Source organism: Conger conger, chromosome 1, assembly GCF_963514075.1.
Source record: "Conger conger chromosome 1, fConCon1.1, whole genome shotgun sequence".
NCBI lineage: Eukaryota > Metazoa > Chordata > Actinopteri > Anguilliformes > Congridae > Conger > Conger conger.
Window position 1 is genome coordinate 55,042,416 of NC_083760.1, and position 19,023 is coordinate 55,061,438.

The 19,023-nt window shown below is 38.9% G+C and overlaps 1 protein-coding gene across 1 annotated transcript; it reads right to left on the reverse strand.

Moving 5' to 3' along the window:
• Positions 1-710: 710 nt before the first annotated feature.
• On the reverse strand, positions 711-16,109 carry cdh17 (cadherin 17, LI cadherin (liver-intestine)). The gene is made up of 19 exons (XM_061259432.1): positions 16,072-16,109; positions 13,439-13,508; positions 11,752-11,847; positions 10,950-11,087; positions 10,424-10,559; positions 9,602-9,760; positions 9,168-9,329; positions 7,486-7,685; positions 7,140-7,271; positions 6,633-6,783; positions 5,884-6,114; positions 5,601-5,677; positions 5,287-5,463; positions 4,935-5,179; positions 4,672-4,802; positions 3,208-3,432; positions 2,880-2,990; positions 2,442-2,558; positions 711-2,107 (listed from the first exon to the last, which is right to left on the reverse strand). The coding sequence occupies exons 2-19, from the start codon at positions 13,484-13,486 to the stop codon at positions 2,019-2,021; spliced, it is 2,625 nt and encodes an 874-aa protein (XP_061115416.1). The 5' UTR covers positions 13,487-13,508; positions 16,072-16,109; the 3' UTR covers positions 711-2,018.
• Between the last annotated feature and the right edge of the window lie 2,914 nt (positions 16,110-19,023).

Below are 19,023 nucleotides of genomic sequence, written 5' to 3' on the forward strand. Positions count from 1 at the left end.
ACCTTACAGGGAATTGTGTTGGTGGTTTAATAGAAATGCGCAGTTGAAGTGATATTGTTGCAGCTAAACCTAGGGCCAAATGAGCTGTTTTGGATATACAATTGATGTACATGCATTGGGCAAGTTCAACGATTTTCTGATACATTTCCATTTTCAAAGAGTATAGATGGAGTAGATAAGGTTGATTTTTAATGGACCCTGTGGTTGTATTTGAGTAAGTGTCACTCTCATTATCAATTAATATGTTGTTTTGTCTGTTGATTCTGTTATTATGGCTATAAAGGTGTACAAATGCAGCATGACATTGGCTAATTCAGCATGACAGTGCACTGGACGTCAGTGCACTGGCACCTTTCCATAGATACTGTAGGCTATTTTGGTTATGTGAGAATGGGTGAAACTTCCCAGCATCACCCAACACTGACACAGTGTTCTGTCCACCGTGTTTATGTGACTTAGTGTTACCATTAAAAAGGCTGCTCCAGATCTGTGAATATGTTCAGTCACTGATATACTTATTGAAGTTTAACTGCCACTTTATTGGTCATGTTTTAATCCAAGCTCACACAGTTACACACCAGTACATTGGACCATTGCACAGCAAAGGTGTTACTCTATTCACACAAGTTATGAACTAGACAGTGCAAGTCACACCCCTCCTCCCCCCCAAAAAAAACCAGTAAAAAAAAAAACCAACCAAACAAAAAACTGAAGATACACACCTAAGAAAAAGTAATTTGCTCACTAATTGTCACACGTTCTTTGAAGTAGCTGACATACAGGTTTGTGCAACCAAAATAAGTACATAAACTTTATGAAATATAAAGTTTTGGGTTTTTAATTACATACACTCAGTTGACCAGCTGAATACATTTTAGCTGTCTTAACATAGTTATCTAGCTAGCTTGATGGTCATAAGAAAGTCAGGTTTCATAATAGTTACCAAAACTAAAGTTGCATGTTATATATTGAGCGCAAATAGCTAGCCTGTCTATAGCTTGTCTGAGATTGAAAACAAAAAATCCTCTGGATAAGTATTTGGTAATTCTGTAGTAACACCTTCCAGCAGTGCAAGCCCTAAATGTATATCATATCATATCATAACCTCATATCATAATGTGATACCATTTCCAATACAGGTACAGTAGTGTACCCTAGATCAAAATTGGAACAGCAAATATTTGTTAGCAATTTCTCCATTTTATTTGTCATTGTTTAAACCAATCAAGTGTTATTATTGGGACACTGAAACAACATAATACCAATTATGGCAATTAACAGCCTGTCTATATGGAGTACTAACCAGATGGTCGTTATTTTAAAATTACGTGGAGTGCTGTGATTTTGTGATCAATGTGAATATTTATAAAGGGGTGTGTTTGGGTTGCTAGTGCAGCTACACAGAAAAGAAAAGGGAAGTACAGTACACTGAAGGAATGCCAGAGCCGACCATTTTGTTTGTTTATAGAACATCCATTTGGTTATTTAACATGGGCAAACAATTAGCAAAAAAAATATGAACACATTGTAAACTGTCAAATTCATGCCTGATCTAAGATTAACAGCAGTATGAGGAAAAACACAGACAGATTATTTTGAACAGCTACAATATGGACATTTATTAATGTACAAATATAACCTATCTATGAATTACATAATTCAATGAATAACACCACTAATAAGATTAGCTATATTCTGAACCTTCGAATTAAGAATTGTTTCATATCGTACTTCTGTGTAATTGTTGATCTAGGGAAATTGATTCCCTTTTAAAGTTAACTCTTGGGCTCAGAGTCTTGTAGAATGAAGACAAAAATAGCTATAAGACAGCTAAACAAAATCGTGAAAAATAAGTTACGTGCTGCTTTTCAAAGGCCAATTAGTGGGATTCTAAATGTATAGACACTAGTAAGTAAAATCAGTTATTACATAAATTGTATTATTTATTAAAACATAGATATTTCCTGAAGAGATTCTGTTGCCAACATACTTGTAATATAAAAATGTGATGCTGGCATTTACAACATGGCATCTGTGTCCTCAGTCTCCTTGGCCAGTTTCTTCTGGTTCTTATTAGATCTGTGTACAGCGATGATCAGAATCACAGCTGTATAAATAAAAATGAAAAAGCGATGACAGAATCAGTAAATCCCCAGATTCACATGATTAAAACATTTAAACAATTAAACACACATCTTTATTATTTTATTATTATTATTATTATTATTATTATTAATGCTGTTGTTATTGATATTGATATTATTTATAAAAGACATTATATTATTAGTAGCGTTATCAAATTGCGCAATAAATAATTAAGATAGAAAAATATAAATATCATGAACTCATTAATTGCAAATTAACATCAGAATTCAATGGCAGGAGGTAATAAAAGTGATAAAAGAGGCAAAAGAATCTTGTTACTGCTGAAACACACTAACCGATGAAGGCTAAAGTTCCTCCCAGGATTCCCACTGTTGTGGGCAGGTCATACTTAAATCCATGGCGTCCCGGCTCTATGTAGCAGTAACCCAGTTCTGTACAGTTACACACTCGCACTGATGGGGAGAAAGAGAAAAAGCATGTCCAAAATCGACACAGTGCACTATAATTAATGGATGATGACTCACTGATGTCATAGGCTTTAGTCCTGGGTACACATTCAGCCAAGTACACAGCCTCTATATCCTTACTTATGAACTACCTTTACCAAAACATGTTAAAATGTAAGATCCAACATTCTACAAGTGTTCTCCTAATCTATGTAAAAAGTGGAGCTCCTGTTTTCACTGATGACTGGTACATCGCTTCATACATCTAGCCCATTTCACAATCAGAATACTTACGTACCGGCTGATGTTGTAATTGGTCACACTTACCCTGAAACGCGTGAGACACTCCCACACCTGCGGAGTCTTTGACATTTATGGGCAGACTGAATGTTTTGTCTTCTTCTGGTGCTTTTTTCAAAACCAGTTTGGCAGAAGTGCCTAATCATGGCAGCAGGAGACAGATTTGCATAAATTATCACTGTGTTCACTGTGTTATGAAATAAGTGACAGAAATAATTAATTATTAATCAGAAATCTGATAATTGTGTGAAATTCAAATTTTCATAATTGTGCATACTTTATCATGGTTTATCAACTGGAACAAATCAACATAGCAAAACAATACAATTTTTGGTCAGGTGCACGGGCTACATACCATCGACATCTTCAATTTGCCAGTTGGGATACTTCCTGGGCTGGGTTATAACAAAAGTGAATGGCTTGCCGAAAGGAGGGCTGTCCTTGTCTTCGGCGTAAATAAAAACGGGCGTGAGTTTCTTTTTGCACATAAAGCCCTGATTTTCTTTGAGTTTGGGAACGTTGTCGTTTACGTCCAGGATCCGGACAGTAACGTCCTTCTCTACTGCATTCTCTGGTGATGCTGTGGATAGAGAGAAGGCAGTCATCCAAAAGCATTTTGATGCATTTGTTCTCTCTCATTTAGTGACAATTTAGAAGAAGAAGAAGAAGAAGTACAACCGATTGTGAAATCGCTAATCACACTGTGTCCTGCATTTCCAATGAATAATAACAATAATAATTCCGTGTCATATGTTCGCCATTTAACAACAGTAGAAAAAAAAATATATATATATATGTTTAGTTTGTACAAAGAAAGTGCATGAAAGGGTAATTTGCCTTTTTAGGGGCATTTTTTCTTTCTTTTATTGCCCCAATTTGGAATCATCCATTCAAATCTGCAGTCACCGCTGTGCCACCTGTCCCTGCTCACCAGGAGCACTGCAACTGAAGTGTGTGCAGTCCCACTTGCTAGTGAATGTTCATTTCACACGCACCAGGCTCCGCAGTGTGGAACCTCAAAATCACCCGACCATTTTTTTGTGGGGAGGCAAACTGGGTTGTGCCACTGTATTGCCTGGGGCCCCATCTAAAAAAAAATTCTGGGATTTAAACTTTAACATAATCATAAAATCTTTTCCCAAGTTGTACTTCTGCTTGATTTATTAAAATAACATACTTATGTTAGTATATCTGGGTCTTACTTGCCTGTGATATGTATTGGCCGGAGCTAAATCTGAAATGAACTTTGAACTCATATGAATGTGGTTTATAATGACCAATTCTTGTGAATGCCATTTCTTCTAAATAAGCTTGAATCTCTTGCACTGTTCATGTCTAAAATTGATTAAATGATTTTAATGTAATTCCTAAAGCGTGAACAGAGCCCACATTGGGGATTCATGTGCAGCCCTCAAATGTGCTGTGTCTCCACATAACCAGCATAACTTAATGTCCAGTATGAACTGTACATGGAGTTACGATCATATCCATGTCAAAGTGGGATTTTATAAATACCTACTTACTCATTGGTTTCTGTGTAAGTAACTAATTAAGATAAAATTTGATTATAAGACCATTTAATGACCAACTAAGACTATTAATGAAGCCCCTGGTCATAGTTGGCTAATGATGCATCCTGGATTTAAACCTGCAGCCTACACCTGGGAGCCTATGGAATTTTATTAAAGACTGAGGGAATTTCTGTTATTTTGTCCAGCCAATCACAATACAGGCCCGTGTTCACAGTGCATCAGAATGCGTGGAAGGACTCTTTATCTTCTTCAGTGGTGTACCCATGGAAGGGCATGAATGTATTTACCCTTCTCGTAAGCAGTGACTTTGACATTGATCACTGCCACCTCCTCATGGTCCAATTTGCCTTTCGTCTTTATCTCCCCAGTCTCTTCGTTGATCTCCAGCCAGTTATTTTCATCGCCTTCCAGTTTGTATCTAGACAATTAAACAGAGAATGAAAATGCTCGCTGGTCACTGGTGATCTTATATCATCAGCTTCCATTCTTTACTTAATTTTTTAACTTATGTTATATGCAATATGTTGGGCTTTTGGCACTGACTGATTACCTGATTTCTCCACCCTCTGGATCCTTGGCATCCATTTTGACGACAGCCACTCCAACTGTAGCGTTCTCTGGAACGCTCACCTCAAAGATGTCCGTGTCAAACTCTGGGAGCTCGTCAACATTGGTGACCTCTATGCTGACGAATGCAGTCGAACTGGAGTCATATTTCACTCCTGGTATGAGGGGTTCAGGATTGGTGGCATCGATTTGTAGGCGGTAAGTGGATTTGCTTTCAAAATCGAGGGGCTTGAAAAAGGAAACAAGGACTAGGTCTCATTCTCAAGTTCTCCATTGGATATACTATCCTCAGTGAGCCAAATAATATATCAAGCAAGTCTGAGTTTGATTGTTACCTTAGCGACTCTGATGTGTCCCTCTGCATCAATGGAAAATATCCCATCTTGGTTCCCGTCTGTGATGTGGTATTCCACCTGTGAGCTTCCAGTCCCAGGATCATCAGCATCCGTGGCCAGGACAGTTAGTAGAGTGGTACCAGGGGGTGAGTCCTCAGGAGTTGCCACTGATCCGTACTAGAATAGAAAACAGAAGCCAAAGTTAGTGTGCTCCCACTGGTGAGGAGGGCAAATACATCACAGCACGAATAGAATCAATCTGGTTTGTGTCTTCTCTTGTTAAACATTGTTGCAGCAAAATTAAGGATACTTACATCATTTTTCTCAAACACTGGGATCTCGTTATTGATATCGATAACCTTGATGACTATCTTGCATGTGTTGCTTAAACCTGTAAATCAAGTTTTTATATGTGAGTCAAATATGTTTCAACAGAAGGCAATAAATATTAGAAAACACAGAGAAGATGAGTAAAATGTATTAAGCATGTAATGTCAAGTGCTAGAAATATTTGGTGTCTTAACAAAGCTCTTGATACACATCCCTTATAATAGGTATTAGGAAGTATGCAAATAATTAGCAACATAATGAATGTACCTGCTTCTGCTCCTCCCTGGTCAGAGACCTGTACTGTGAGGTGGTACTCTGGGATTTCCGTCCTCTTGGGTAGGATGCTTGCAACCTGAATGTTGCCACTCAGTCCATCAACTCTGAACACTGGGCCAGAGGAAGAGGTCGGCTCATGTGTCAAAAGCTGATAGCTGAGCAAAGAGTTGACTGAATTTTCTTCATCGAGGTCATAACCACCAATGGCTCCAATCTGGCTCCCTGCAGACAAATAGTTTAAATTATGTCTCTGTACCACTTTTTGTAACCCGATTGCATCGGCTAATTTGTAAATGCTAAATAAAATAGAATAAAAATATATCAGTCACAGTGATGTGAAAATAAACAGGGTTTAAAGACTGGGGACTGATAGTAATGCATTCTGTTAAAGCACTAGTTTTCTGGGTACAATGCTACAAAGGCTATCTGGTATTGGTATCGACCACAGCTTTGCACAGAAATGGAAGGTTACAGTTACAGCGGGGATGCCACAAATGTCTCTTTTTGGAGTTTGGGGCATTTACTGTCTGTCTGGTGCAACTGCACAAATGTGCCCCATTGACTGTGTAGCTTGGAAGGGAATGTATGTTGGCTGTAGTATTAAATGGGCAGTGGTTGGTAGGTGCTTCAGTAGAGAGATCCCTTTTGTCTGTGCTCTCTTGAATTACTGGTGGATGTTGGGCCAAGAAAATGGATGTACAAGGAAAAACATGTTTGCAAAACAAAATTAAGGACTGTACCCAGTGGCTCATTTTCTTGAACCTCAAGCACCCTCTCCGACTCCTCACACATTGGTGGGTTGTCATTGACATCTTCCACAATGATCGGGATTTCCATGGGTCTGTCCAAGGTAGTGCCCTCCCCATCTTTAGCAAACACCACCAGCACATACTGAAACACATGACACATCAGGGTCATTAGACCACCCAGGTAAAATTTAAATGAATAATTTAAAATAGTGAATAGGATCCTCACACCAAAGCCATATGTTTCAGATATATGATAGAATATGATACGAAGCTTTCAAGAATAGCTTGCAAATCAGCTGTATGGATTTTCAGTCAAGTAATTGGAATTCTAACTGAAAAGTGGTTAAAAAATTTTTCCTTCTGTGAATTGGTTTAGAAAAGCTGTGCACAAGTGGCCCTGGTGAAGTCCACCTGTACAGAAAATGAGTAATGTAGTGTACTTACTGTACTTATGTACTTATTGTAATGTAATGGATCAGAATGTAATATAGTTGTTACCATGTCTTTCTCCTCTCTGTCCAAAGACTCGGTGACAAATATTTCGCCTCCTTCATTTATAGAGAAAGGGAACTTGGGGAATCTCTCCTTCTCACCCAGTGTGTAAAGTGCTCCAGGATTGTTCGACTGAACCTACAGACAAAACATTTATAAATATAACAATATATAAATTAACTCTTAATGACAACGGCTGATTATGTGCCATAGGATCAAACCTAACCAACAAATCTTGAGCTGAAAATGCTAGACGCTGACAGTCTTTAATACGTGTTAAAATTATGAATCGAGAAAAATAGTGGTCATAAAACTATGAGGTCCACCTGTTACCTCCCTGGCCAGAGCTTACCTGAGCAATTTTCTTTGGATATTCAGCCTCCAGGTGCTCACGAATCCTTATGGGACCTGGGCTACGCCACAGGTTTTGCTTTACAGTAATGGTCGCTTTGGCGTTCGCGCTGAATGCATTCTCAGATGCCCCCTCCAGATCCTGGACCCTGACTATTAGGGTGTAGTCCGGGTCATCCTCTGGGTTCATCCTCATAGATGCTGGAAGAAAAGAAAAGAAGAAGACAGAATTTTGACAAGTTGCTTTGGAAAGTGCACATGCAACTCATTAAGAGAGCAGTTAATGAGGGGTGATATTAGCAATGCTTGATTGTTTTATTCTTTGAGGTGAGCAACAGGATGAAAATATAATAACCTCACTGAAGAAATAAATCCATCAGTACAAAAATAGAATGAGAACACATTGGTCGGTGTTCAGAGGATTTGGGATAGAGGATTTCTCTGGCTGCATTAGCCATTTCCTAAACGGCAGAAACAGTTGCCGATGAGTTTGTGTGTACATCTACAGTATTATAAAGATAAAGGCCACAGTCATCAAATTGTCAGTTGAATTCCAGCCCCTGCATGTGACTATTAGCTCACTCTTAATTACAGTCTGGAGCACGTTTTTAATCAGTCCATCTATCTGTGTGGCACGTTTTTAGTCCTCCTTTTCTCAGTCACTATTCTACTTTTGCATTTACACTATACAGTACACTGTATTTTCAAATTATGAAATCTGTAAAACATCAGTGTGATGAGCTGTGTCTCCTTAGTGCCCTGTGAAACAAACCAAACAAAATGGCCCAGATCTAAGCACGTGAGGTCCCTGTTCTGATCAAATGTGTTTATCAGAACTTTCTGCTAGCAAAGGACTGAAATGGTCCCTCTTTCTTGCAAATAAGTATACATTTGACATATTAATATCACTATAAAACTGGTTATTATTATTTGAAAACAAATTCAAGACCATTAACAGTTTAACGTTATTTAATGCTGTTTTCCATAACTTACAGGCTACCATTGGCAAATACCTTGACTTTGGTATGTTTCTTATCTGCTGGGGAGCACCTATTCTAATTAGCAGGGGTTCCACCAGGGATTTTGGGACCCATCACCCCAGAAAATCCAATGTGGATATAAAAAGTATAGGGTTTTGAGACCCTATACTTTACTATAGAAGGGTGTAAGCACTGGATGGCATTACCATTATATCAGCTTGGTCAGAAATCCAGATTAAATCTCAAGTAATATTTTGCTAATATATATGACACAATAATATATGCAATGATATATATATATATATATATATATATATATATATATATATATATATATATATATATATATATATACATATGTAACATCTAGCATATTATTGGCCAAAGAAAATGTCCCATGGAAACAGGAGAAGAACATTTTTCAAATGGATTCATCTGGATTTTCCAGTTCCATATGACATTCCTTTTGTGGGTTTTCAGATTCTTGAGATTTACAAATACCAAAGTGCAGGGAAATTGCATTAAACACCAAGAGGTACTTTTTCAAATTGTTCTTGTCAGAATTTTTGATTAAGTTAATTGTAACAATTAAAGACAATTTGTGAAAGGGCACAAAGATTTTAAACGGCCCATTAAACAGTGAATGACAGTCAAGACATCAATTTCACGCTGTCCTCCTTTTACGTGGCCCTAACAGTCTGACCTGATCGCTCAACACAGGTGTAGAAAGGATTCAGTTCGTAGGGGACATTGCTGCTCTGAGGACAGTATTCATCAAATTTTCTCTTCAAGTGGTCCACGCTGCCTTCTGGGTCCTCTTCCATTCCATACTGAATACCTTCTCTGGCTCTCAGATGCTCCTCTCCTGCAAGTTAAAACATTCATAAGTTTATCTAAATGAAGTGTCCTACAAAAACATCTTTATGTCTCCATGTCCTTACATTGTGTCATTCACTAAACACTGCTATTTCAGAGTTTAAAGGTTGCCCCTACAGCCAGTGATGTCCATGCAGGCTGGTGGTGACTTCACTAACACCAAACTGCATTTAATCCATTGACCCTTAACTTTGCTAGACACATGCTTATCAAGCCTCAATCAGGGGAGAGATACAGTAGAAGATTAGTGCTGCTACGTACCGTCTGGCGTGATGGAGATTTCCCCAGTTATGCTGTTGATCTGGAAAAGAGGCTTTTTGAGTCGGTCTGGGATTTGGTTCACGATGCTGTAGCTCAGCCTGCCATTGGGGGTATCAGGGTTGTCCAGATCAGTCGCAGAAACCCGCAGAAAAGTTTCACCTGGAATGCAACACGCATGCACAAACACACACACACACACACACACACAAGATAAATGCTAAATACTAACATTCAAAAGATATTTTATTTTTCAAAATGGACCTGGAGCTATATAGCTTTTAAAAGAATAAATTGTCGACGATAATCAGCACAGAGAGCAATAGATAGTAATGTAAGCCTCTTCTTCCCCGCCCGATTTTAAGAGTGACCTTAGACATAACCCCTGTAGACCACAACCATGCAGAAATGCATTCTTTCCCATTTTTGGGAGACCTGGGGGACGCATTCATAGGCAGTCCAAACAGTTAAGTCATGTTAACATCAAGCCCATTTGACAATAGTAACAATAATAACATTCAGAGCTATAATGTAAAAAAAAGATGGGCTTACTGTGCAACAATGGTATCTTAAAATAAAATAAATAGTATCTTAATATTATATAGTATAAATTTGCATAAAGACAGCATGGCCACAGTGGCTAGATAATATAAACGCATCATCTGGTTGCTGACCATAATGCTGAACACTGCGTTAGAAACAGCAGCTCTTGAGGAATGGAGATTGCTTTCTCTTATATGTATTATCCAGAAAAGGCAGTGTGAGGTGAGATATAGCCATTAAGCAAAAAAGCAGTTTGACTGGGGGGGGCAGTCTTGTACACACCAGCTCGACTCCGCTCCATCACTTCACCGTGGTATTCTGTCTGTGAGAAGACCGGGGCATGGTTGTTGATGTCCCTTACGTTTATGGTCACTGAGCACGGTCCATCCACTATCTCGGTGTCGGAGTGGGCTTCGAGCTTTCACATCAAATCAAAGACAAGACGAGGAATAACAGCATTAAGTGTATGTGTGTGGCAAGTATATGACACATACTCATTCATTTGGATGTCCAAGTGCTTCTATTTTGGTAATGACTGTTGATGATTCTAATATTTAAACATACAAACACACACATACATTTCCCTTACTGTACATTTTTACATTTGTACAGTATGTATATGACGGCAGAAATCGAAAGCATGGTGAATAATTAACAGCACTGAAACCGTTCCAGGCAGTAAATCCTCATGAATAAATCCTGTGAATACCAGGAAGCAATGTTGCGTGGGTTTTTACAGCTCTATATATTTTACTGAAATATATAGTCCTGAATCTGATCTGTTTCTGTCAATAATATGACACCATACCTGTACATTGTAGATGGATTCCTCTGCCCAATTCAATGGCTCCACCAGGTATAGCCAGCCTTCATTGGAAATGGCCATTTTCCCATTGGTCTCGCCCGTCATGCTATATGACACCACCTCAGGGTGGGCGGATTTAAACTGAGGCCAGAAACACAAGTTACAAACACAGAGGTTGTGACAAAAGCATTTCAAACCAGGTCCATATACTTAATATGTCTATTAAGAGACAAGACCTTCAGTGATGCCCTGTTTTCTTCAAAGCTTTTAAAAACAATTTTTTAAAAAGTTTTTATAGTAACTGTGGGATGCATCGCTGCAATAAGTTAGTGCCTTGACTGGGTGCACCACTCAGAAGCCCAACTAATGATCCCTTTCTAGATCACCGCAGGTATACGCCCCATCGAAGGGTTCACTGCAAGAGGGGGCAAAAACACATCTAATGCGCAGTTTGAGAAATGCAATAAATCAGAGGGTAAATTAGCTTTGTTGTGTCTCTGTGCATGCCGACATAATGCCTGTCCTTGCAGAATTGGTATTGCTGTTATACAATATGAATGGTGACAAAATGTGTTGGCAGGCTGCACCAGGTGTTGAGCTGGTGTGAAATGTGGCTTGGGATATCAGCTGGTGCGAGAGAACAGTGAAAGCTAGGATGTGTCCTGTCAATTGTAAACTAAAGTAAATAAAGAATATGCAGTCCATTGCCTTGTTAATAAACTAGCACCCAATGGAATGAACAAATATCTTTCCCTTCTAAAGAAGCAGAAACCCATTTTTAGCTCACAGTCAAACAAATGCCTACCTGAAAGATTGGATATGGTACTTCAGTTCCCTCTGGTACCCCCAGGACCATGTCCCCCATTGCTCCAATCCGGTCCTCCCATCCCTCTCCGACAGCCTGTGAGTGCAGTAATGTGCTACAACTCTACCGTTTCTTACCAGAGCAAGTCAGTCAAAATACGGCACATATTCAGGTTCATTTGTTGTTACTGTGTGCTTCACGTTGTATCACATGGCCGCATTGCTTGGAATTTACTGTAGCATAGAGTAAGTGGGAGAGATAACCAGAATAGACTAACTGTGGGATTGAACCAGAATTTCTCACACTGCAGTGTTGATGGGCTAGGGTCACTAAAATGCAAAGTTGTTGTAATAAACATAATTGAATTATCATTGCATCCTTTACATCCCTTAATTATCATTGCATACTTTACATTCTACATTCTACTTTACCAGCTAGTTAGTACCAGAACTGTTACTAGCTTAACCTACAGTATAGGCCAGCGGAGGATGGGCATTCCCCTATTGCCGGGTTCCTCCTGAGATTTCTTCCCATCTGGGAGTTTTTTCGCTACACTATTTGAGGGTTTTTCTCTCCACTAGGGAGTTGTTTACCTCATATGCTATTTGGCGGCTTAGGGCTGGTATTTTCCTTTCCTTCTGTTATTCTGTAAAGCACCTTTGGGACCGTCTTCTGTGAGAAGCGTGATACAAATTTTTTTTATTGAATTTAATTGGTTTTGAGCTGGGTTGTTCATTTGTATTTGGAATGATCAAGTATATTTGCGCACCTGTATTGCAGCTATTGCAGATAACTGCATGCCTGAAGACATGGGCATCCTTCCAATGAACAAGGGATATGCCACTATTACTCTCCTTGTGCCGCATGTGGGTCTCCTTGCATGACCCCTTGCCTTACTATAACTGGCACAATTATGATGGGGATTTGATTGCGGACCGAGGGGCATAATGTAACAGAACTAGAGCTTCAGCTGCGAGCACCAGGAGGCTCACTTGAATATTATTTGAATACAATGTCCCATCTCCAAGCAATTGACTCCATGAATATCAATGAAATGTGAATGCCAAGTTGATTTTTGAGGCATTGAAATGGTGGTTTCTGGTTGGGTAATGGCACCTTAATTTGAATTGACTATGTCTACAGTACATACCAGGCCAACTCGGAACGTCATGAAATATTATAATGAAATTGTATATGGATTCCTCTGCCCAAATCTTTTTTTAGTTTTAGCATTGAAATGTGTGTGCAGGACTAAAAAAATACAAAGAGATGAAGTGAACATAAACTCAGCATAAATTAAGCTAAACTTGCATTGCAGTTGTGCTGAACTTCTCAACAATCCTCAATGTTGGGAAAAGGGGAACAGCCTGGTTGATAACCATTTAATAATGCAATATGGACTCTACTTTCTTATTAAAAGATATTATTGAACATATTGAAGAAATTCTTCTTCAGATTAAAATTCCAAAAACAAGGTCATGAACTGTCTGTTGGAGTAGCTGCCCTTTGGTCATTTAATTTATGAATCTAATATGCCACGAAGGTAGCTCTTCTCTTTGTTTGCAGTCTACAGACCATTCAGAGAAATTAAGTATACCATCTTTCCTTGATTCTGCATAACGCTTGAAAATATTCATCAGCAAGACATGGCTAATCACAGACTAATCATGAATCAGAGGTTACTTACTCTACCAATTAGAAGAGCCAGGGCCATCAAATATGACGTTGGAAGCATCTTGCATTAGCAGTGATGGGTCCTGCCCAGGTGGGGGATAAAACATTGGCAGGAAATTCAGTCAATGAAAGATGTTTTGATGGACGATTTAGCAGCAGCAAGCACGCAGCCCCCTCTTTAAAGAGCACTTGCCATGTGTGTCCCCTGTGATGGCTATTCAGTAACGAGTGCTCATTGCACAACTAAATGCGCATGGAGTGTGAACCGGACACATAAAGGGAAGGCTGTGGAAGGAAAAAAAGCCTTGGATAACAGCAGCCCTTTTCTCACAGCCAAACTCACTCAGCAGATTGCCTCTACAGCATAGGATCCCTACAGCAAGTTATTCATTCACATGCTATCTCTGTCCTATCTGAGAAGAGACTTTGGAGTGAGGAAATCAATGTTAGGATTGGGTGTGAGTTTTTCACACGCTTTCAGTGACTACACTATGTGTGCAGAATTAATAGACAAAAATAGACTTCAAATATGTTTCCACAATATAAAAATCATAAGTTCTATTTCATTGGAGATGCATCACAAAGATGTAATAAGTCAGTTGTCTAAGGGCCAGTTACTTCTTGTGTGCTCAGTACCAGCTAAACAAAGTCAGTAATCAGCTGCACATATTCCCCTAGGTTTAATTTTCAAACATATTCACCTTCTTCCAGAAGATGAATTCCATCAATTTCAAGCTGATCTTTGACATTGACAAGGGGGCATTTTTAAGGACTTACCGGGGGCAATAAAATGGAGCGACAACACTTTTCAGCATTTATTTTCTGGATGTTAATGTCATACATCTGATTCTAATTCAGGGCATCCGTTTCTATCTGCTAAAAGGCCATTTCAGCCCGCTCACGTTTTGAGTCATAGGTGTCATCATTGGAAAGGTCATGCATGGGATGACCTTGGACTTAGAAGCAAAAAGGTGCTGGAAGATGGCTAATTACGATGGCTACTACCACTACTTCCACTATCTACGTAACTGATGCATATCACTTTTTCTAATCATTATATCAAAAATAAGAAATAACTGTTCAGGGTACTGTAGGTAGTTGATCACAGAAATCACTTTAACCTAATGGGTCTATCTGAGATAAGAGATAGTATTGTCTTTTCAATGTACCCGGATATACTGTGAGGAACCTGGCTTTAGGGTGTGTCAAATAATCTCCAGCAGTTACAATTGCAAACAAACACACACACTGTGTACAGTTTATGTAACAAATGTGGTCATGCATTCCAATGATTACAACCTCCAAAAATACATATATTTATATAAATCAATACATATATTTTATTCTTTCTGTTGATTTTGTAGAGTTAAATCCAGCATAATGTGTTGGCTGTGAAAAACATTGAATGCAATGATTGAAGAGCTGATGATTTACTGCACGCCTGTTGGAACCGAAAAGGTTAAATGCAAAAGACTACTGTCCATTGGAGATCACACTGATTAAATCCACAAAGCTAACAAACCACAAAACTACTTGAACTCATTGTTTTGATCATGTTAAAAATGGCAGACAATCTATTGTGTACTGTGCAAGGCAACAAATGCAGTGAAATGTATCTCATGGTCAGCTGAAAGACAGTCCAAACATACTGCCGGATGTTAGCATATATGTAGCTACATATGCAGAAAACGTCAATATCTAAATTGTTATATTTGTCAGATCTCACAACAGTCCACTTTTGGTTTCGGTGATTGATTCTTATCAGAGGAAGGGTGACTCTAGTAGGTGACTCTGACAGCGACAAGGTGACATTGAAAAGTCCTCAAAGTAACCTCAGGGCACAGTGCCACTATGGGCACCTGTGATATTCACCTTTGATATGACAATAAATAAGTGACTGAATTACTGGTATAAGGTCATATTCATCATAACATAACAGAAAAACACATAAGAATTGTACTCCATGTTGTTGTAATGACATTGAGGTATTACTTCTGAATGCCCTTTATGAGTTTGGGTCACATAGGACTAAAAGGTCAAGTGTGGCCAAATGACTAAAAATTGGAAAGTATCTCTCTAGTTTTGGAGCACAGTAACACTTTACAGTAAAAATTTAATATTTAAACTGTATTCTCAACTTTTCAATAATAAAAATAAGCTTTCCTGATATTCCCTGTATGTATAATGGGAAGGTATCCCCAAATGGAGTAACTGGAACCTGAAAATAGGGCCTACTTCTGTTTAAGGCAGCCAGACTCCATAGTGAGCAAAGAACAGCCCAGGAGAAAATGAATGACCTCTACTATTTTTTCAAACTTCTTGCTCACCTCCATTCATTTTCTTCACTAACTTCACTAAGATCTGTTTTATTTTATGTATTTATTTCAATGGGATGGCTTCAGACTAACCTGAAACTAACCTTTGAGCAGATCTTTAATCTTGTCTCTTCTTATGTGACGAGAACACTCCAACAGACCAACACCCCTTCAGTTTCGTAAAGGCGAGACCTCTTAATTCCCACCGTCAAAAGTCCAGCATTGACAAATTTGAACCATCAAGTCAGACCCAGCCTTTAATTCCTCAAATTTAAAATGAATGAGAGTTGAAAGAATAAAGTCTTCAAAGAGAGGAGAGAGTTGAACATACCTGCTGAGAGAGTTCCCTTGTTACTCCTTGGACTACCGAGGGAACAATGGAGGACACTTGCCTGGTGCTAGTCAAACGTTAACTCACCAGCATTTTATTGGACCTAATGATTTGCTAATGATATTCATTACAGGTGCAAGGCCGGCCCAGATGGGAGTGTTCTCTAGGGGGTTGTTAATAGAGGGGATGAGTTATGAAGGTGTGATTTCTCATAATCGCATGTGCAAAGCATACGTTCAGTGAGCACTTTATTAGGTACACCTGTACACCAGCTTGTTCGTGCAAATATTTAATCAGTTAATCATGTGGCAGCAACTAAATGCATAAAAGCATGCAGGCGTGGTGAAGTGGTTCAGCTGATTTCAGACCAAATGTCAGAATGTGGAAGAGTGATCCAAATGACTTTGGAATAATTGTTGATGCCAGACTGTTTGCAGAGAATGGTGCGAAAAACTAAAAACATCCAGTGAGCAGTAGTTCTGCAGGCAGAAATGCACTGTTAATGAGGGAGGTCAGAGGAGAAGGGCCAGACTGGTTGAAGCTCACAAGAAGGTGACAGTAACGCAAACAACCATGCATTACAACAGTGGTATGCTGAAGACACACAATGCATCAAACCTCTGAGTGGATAGGCTACAGCAGCAGAAGACTTAATAAGTCTAAAAAATAAGTCTAATACCTACCTAATAAAGTGCTCACTGAGTGTAGATATCCTTCATATTGAAAGAATCCAAAAACAGGCCTCTTAGTTCCTTGTCTCTCAGAATCCTTGTCTTTCAAATGTATGTTTTTAAAATACTTCATGGTGCTATGTGGATTCATTCTATGCATTTCCTTTGAGATTGAGAATCAGGCATAAATGTGTAACTTCTTTCAATGATACTCATTATCAAAATATGACAACATTAGGACTACAATAGTTAGTTAGTTCATAATTCCTACCCAAGCCCGCCGCCACCGCACCCCCTACCCCACACACATACACACACACACACACCATGTCTGATTGAAGGGGATGGTGAGGTGACCGGCTGGGCAGGGAAGCAGACAGCAAAGGGGGCGTTCGCAAGATTCGGTGCAGAAAAGGAGCCTGGCTCAGGACTGGAAAAGGCTTGTGCAATCCGGTCCAGCAGACTTTAAACTTTGAACTGCTTCCTGTCTGGGCGTTTCCAAGGGTGCCATCACTGATGATCAAACCAGCTCAGATTTGCATCTGGGCCTTGAACCTCCCCAATGTCATGGAAAGGTCTAGGTTTTCTAAATCTATACCCAGTCAGCACAAATTATTCTAGCCCTCCTTGTTGAGGTCAACTTCCTGTTTGCATGTGGTCAAAGTCACAGTAATCTGAGGTGAGGACAGTTTTCTTATTTGTCACCTTCAAAAGTATTTTATAGGTATGAATGTTCAAAATTATATTTTTGTGCAGAATAGAGTAGAGAATAAGGAATCTGTTCAGCTGACCTTGAGATATAGCTAACATTAGCACACTTTGGTTTGGGGGAAGTTATCTCATGTATCTATGTGTTACTATAAATTGATACATAGGACTTGCTCAAAAATCATTGTGATATTGTGTAATCAGCAACTCGGTTGCTGATTGTATAATGGTACAAATGTTATTGTGAATGGATAATTATATAGACATACCCAGTCCACTCCTAACGTATTGGAACAGCAAGGCCAATGCCATTGTTTTTGCAATACACTGAATACTTTTTTGGTTGTAATTCATTTCCTGGTATTTACATCTAGATGTGTTATCAGTCTTGCTGTTTCAATACTTTTGGAGGGGACTATAGTTTAGAGCATCATACATATCCCTGGACTACACAAGATAGGGTTTTTGCTGAGTCTGACTGAATCAAATTGATGCTTGTACCCAAGACCAGGCAATTTATATGTGCTGGAACTATGAATTGGAGTCTGAAGAGTTATGTTAGTCAGATCTACAGTATATTACAGCTCCCACATGCCACAGTGTTCTGCTGTTGTTCATTTTGGGAATGGGTTGGGTTGAATTCTGCTGTTTTTCATCATAGAGATTATTGAATGGAATTGGGAGTTAAAGGGGGATGCAGTCTGCAGTTCTTCATGGGGATTACTGACAGGTTCATCACTGACAATTTGATTCCTTTGATGAATTTATATATGGTTTTGAATGAAAATAATGTGACCCCACATAGTGTGACAACTTACCCACTGATGGGGCAAGTTTTCAAAAGTGCACACCCTTGGCTTAACTGTCTATAACTCTGTACTGAAATAAGATATTAAGATGTAATTAATGCAAAGTATGTACCCATGAAATGTAAGAAAGAGTAAAAATTGTGACGATATGCCCTGCTCTCACCTACTGTATTCAGGTCAATTCCCTGGTTAATGTCCTGGTCAAGAATCAGTTATCATTCCTGTTTATGCACCTTGCGCTTATCACATATAACAATTGATCAATTGTCAAGATCAGGGTTTTTGTTTCAAAGTGATAATTACTTTATTGCACATGCATTGTGAGTTAGAATGATTCTGGCATTGAGCTAAATAATTTAACAAATATTTGTCCCTTATCTCTTTTTTTCACGGGTACTAGTAAATGCTTAACAAGGGTTAAAAAGGAAAGCAGGTTTCTGAGAGTTGGCAAGGCTAATGTTTTTCCAGAGGTATCCAAAATTAATATTGCTCTTGAGTCTTATGGCCCACAACTGTAATAAAGTAAATGTGCATTTCTTTGATCCTCCTGCTGGACCAATTGAACCAATGCAACATTATCCTAACCTCTCCTATAATAAATACTGGAGTAAGATAACAAGCTGTCCGATGTGGAATTTGAGCTCATATTGGTTTGAGCCGCCAGTACAACCCCCCATTTTTAGTGGGAAGCTCTTATTTTTAATAGCATTTTGGCACCTTTGTAAGTGGCCTTGAGCTGGTTTGAGCCATTGGCCATAATAAAT